At 29.5% G+C, this 3,943-nt stretch overlaps 1 protein-coding gene across 1 annotated transcript; it reads left to right on the plus strand.

The window, feature by feature from the left end:
- The first annotated feature begins 215 nt into the window (after nt 1–215).
- On the plus strand, nt 216–3,294 carry LOC123885555 (uncharacterized protein At3g27210-like). The gene is made up of 3 exons (XM_045934834.1): nt 216–659; nt 1,828–1,908; nt 2,682–3,294. The coding sequence occupies exons 1-3, from the start codon at nt 464–466 to the stop codon at nt 3,110–3,112; spliced, it is 708 nt and encodes a 235-aa protein (XP_045790790.1). The 5' UTR covers nt 216–463; the 3' UTR covers nt 3,113–3,294.
- The last annotated feature ends 649 nt before the right edge of the window (nt 3,295–3,943 follow it).

The raw sequence follows: 3,943 nt of genomic DNA on the forward strand, positions 1-3,943 counted from the left end.
CTTTTTTTATAAACATATTTAGTATATTTTTGACCAAAATAAATAAATAAATATATAAAATATATACTATTATTAATAATTTCCTCAATTATTCAATAATTTTTTTTATCTGATTAGTTATTCAATTAATCTAATTTTTTATTCGTTAAATTATATTCAATAAATACAAAAGATTTTTTTTTACTTAAATTAAATGTACTAGTACTCTTTATCTTCACATAACTTCCCTTTCAATCTTCTTTTAACTTTCCTTTATTTTCTCTCTCCAATTCCTCAATTTTCTCACAAACCCATTTTTTTTTAAACAACTTTTGCATAACTCCAAAAAACTTCACACCCTTTTGCCCATTCTTAATTTCTCTCTCTCTCTCTCTCTCTCTCTCTCTCTGAAGAGAGAGCAAAAACTGTTATTTGGGTCACTTTGTGACTGTGATGATCATAAAGTTATAATCTTTTTGTGTAAATGGGTTCTTGTTCTTCAGTTCAAAGAAAAAACAACAAAGACAACAACAATAACAATAACATGAAGCTAAAGAATGGATTTTTTGGTTCCAAAACTGAGAAAATTGTGATTCCACCATCACCCATTAAGGAACAACCCAAAAATGGTACCATTAAGTGGTCACCTTCTCAGTCAACGACCAATTACACTGATTTTGGTATGGTCCTTTTTGTTCTTTTGTTCTTTTGATGAATTTTTCTGTTTTATTGTTTTTTCACTCTCGTAGGTTGTTTTTAATGTTTTATGTTTTATTGTTGTTTTCTGGGATCTAAGAATGAGTTTTACTATTTCTGAATAATGTTTTTATCTTAAAAAATAAATGTTTGAGTAGTGAATGAATGTTTTTTTTGGAGAATTTGTTTGAATTTTGATCTGGGCTGTTCTTGTGGGGTCTCTGACTTTGATGAATTATTTATTAATCTCTTAAAAATTGATTTTTTTTTTCTTTCTGTATTTTTATTTTTTAATTTATTTTTGAAAATTGATGTGTATGTTTTTTTGAATGGTAAATTGATGTTTATGTGATGTTATTTATGTATGTGAAGAGATTGATGTGTGTTTTACAAAATCATAGTGTCACCCTAATTTTGTTGAAGTTGTGAAGTATATTTTTTGTCAAAATCAGTGATTCATTCAAACTCACCACAATTGTACTGTGAAATTTGTATGTTTGGTATGTCATAATCACACCGATCCACCGTGATTTTGTAGAAGCTACATAGTGTAGCTTTTGGAAAGTCACAATAGGTAATAGTGAGTATGCCAGAATCACGGTGATACCAACCATACACTAAGTATTATTTCAGTTTTTTTTTTTGTTGTTGTTAGTCTTATTAATTTATGTTTTTGAAACAAAAACTCATCTAATTTAATTTATGTTATATAAATAATTCACCTATGTTTATGTTATAATACCAAACAAGTAGAATGTTATCATGTGGTATGAACCTGTCTTTGCAGATATGATGTGGTTGGCTCATCAGTTTCATGATTTTATTAATTGACAATTATCAGTTGCACATGTGAATAAGAAGATTAAAATTGTTTATTCACATTTTTGTCCTTTATTGCATATATGAAATTATGAATATGAAGATTGATTTTGATTCAGTTATTAATCTTTATTATTATATAATAATAGATGGATGAAAGATATTTTTACCAGAATGATAACAATTTCCCTGCTAATACATTACTCAGTCTATATGTTATTGTTGACATTGAAAGTGATTGAATGTTACTTCTAACTTAATTGAAAAGATAAGCTTTAATTCTGATTAATTTGTTGGACTTTATTTAATTTTGATTAATTTTTCTCTGTATAGGTAGCAAAGAAGAAGCATTTTTTGATTCCAAGCCTTGGATTGACTCAGATTGTGAAGATGATTTCTATAGTGTCAATGGTGGTAAGCATTTATGGCATTTCCCTTTCGTTTTGAGCTTTTTCTCGAAGATGATTTTGATTTGTTCGCTTGTCCATTTTCTATACTGTAATTATGATTAGTAGCAGAGACTTTGTATAGGTAATAATTCGAGGTTAATTTCTATACAGTGATGGTGTAAAACTTTTTTACACATACATCCAATCAAATCACACCATAGTGTCACTTTTATAAGTTAGTTCCTAAAATATATCACCAAATACATGACGTAATTTGATAGGATGCATGTGTAAAGAAAATTTACACCGTCAACGTATATAAGCTATGAATTTGCCATGTCTTACCAAGAAAATGGGGTGAAGTGGCAAGAAAATATGGTTGTTATTGGTTGACAGTGTAATAATTTTACACTGTCAGTGCATATTTCTTTTTCTCTATGTATATATAATTTTTAAAGATATAAGATTGACAGTCTAAATTAGTTTTACACTGACATATAAGGAAAATCTATTTTTTTTCCGCATCACATCTGTTTTTTAACTGATGTCATGGTATAGAAAAATGGAAGGCTTCGATTGAATGTCAGTGTCAAACTAACTTACAACATCAGTGAACATTCAATGAAAGTCTTCTGTTTTGCCGCATCACATCTCTTTTGTAACCAGTTTTAAGATTAACGTTAATGACATTTAAAAATGGAGGCTTTCTATTGAATGTCAGCGTAAAACTAAATAATACACAGCAGACAGTGTATGTCCATTAAACTCTAATCATTTTGTTTATTTCCTTTTAAGCAGACTTTACACCGTCTCGCGGTAACACTCCAGTTCACCACAAGTTTGCAACACCTGGTGTGAACAAAACATCTCAGAATAAACCTTCATGTTCTTCATCTGAATCATCACCAGATAAGGGAAAAAAACTGTTGGAGCTATTCAAAGAAAGTGTGAAAGATAATAACCAAGATGATGATGGTAAAGAAAAGAAACAAGTGAAACCAACTATACAAGATGTTCTGCCTAAATCTTCAAACTCAACTCCTCGTCGCTCTGCCGCTAACTCTGCTTGCAGTAGTGAAAGAATCACGAGCGAGGATCGTGCATCGGTTAAGGATCAAAAGTCACCTAAATCTTCGGTGTTTTGTTTTCCGAGTTTGACTTCGTGCCGTAGCTTTAGAGAGAGGAGGAGTAAGACCAGTCCTGCAATTGCCGTAGATGGAAAAGTTTGAATTCTATTGCATTGTGATGAGATTACATGTTTGTTTGGTTTTCCTTTAAGGTAAAGTGGTTTAAGTGATTTTGGTAATGTACATCGATGTGCCTATGTAAAGAATCATAAGCTATATGAATTTGAAAGATTGTAAACATAAAGGGAATAGATGTTTTCTATCAAATATGGTATATGTTATGAGATATTTTTTTTCATTTTAGATGTTCAATAACTAGGATATGGATAAGTGTTTTTTCATAAATAGTTATGATAGGTGTATGTAGGCATACCTATATATAAAATACTGATACAAACATCAGATACAACATAATTTAAGAAAATAGAAGGGATATAATATGTGTTTTTGTGTTATATAAGAATTGAACACCGACTGATGTTCAATTTGAAGTGTCGATATTACATAGATGTCTCTAAAGTAAAATTGATCTTTGTGGATATGCCTTTTTCATTGTTTACATATTTTTATGGATCTTTGTGGATATGTTTTTTTCATTGTTTATATATTTTTATGCAGTGTTGTGATTTGAATGATAAGTCAAATTTAGTTAATTAAGGTGTTAAATATTTAATGTGGTAGTGCTCATTCATGCAAGTTGTGATTATTGAGATTTGATATTTTTGTATCACCATTCACCAACACACCACCTCTTCTTTCCCCTAAAGTCACCACTCCCCTTCCTCTAAGTACTGTCATATCTCTGTTTTTTTTTTTTTTTTTTTTTTTTTTTTTTTTTTTTTTTAAAAGAAAATCATTTAGGTACACAAAATCCTATAGAAAAAACTATCAAATGAAAGACATAGAGCAGGTCAGTGGATTAGATAGACATAT

The sequence above is a fragment of the Trifolium pratense genome, linkage group LG5 (genome assembly GCF_020283565.1).
Source record: "Trifolium pratense cultivar HEN17-A07 linkage group LG5, ARS_RC_1.1, whole genome shotgun sequence".
Lineage (NCBI taxonomy): Eukaryota > Viridiplantae > Streptophyta > Magnoliopsida > Fabales > Fabaceae > Trifolium > Trifolium pratense.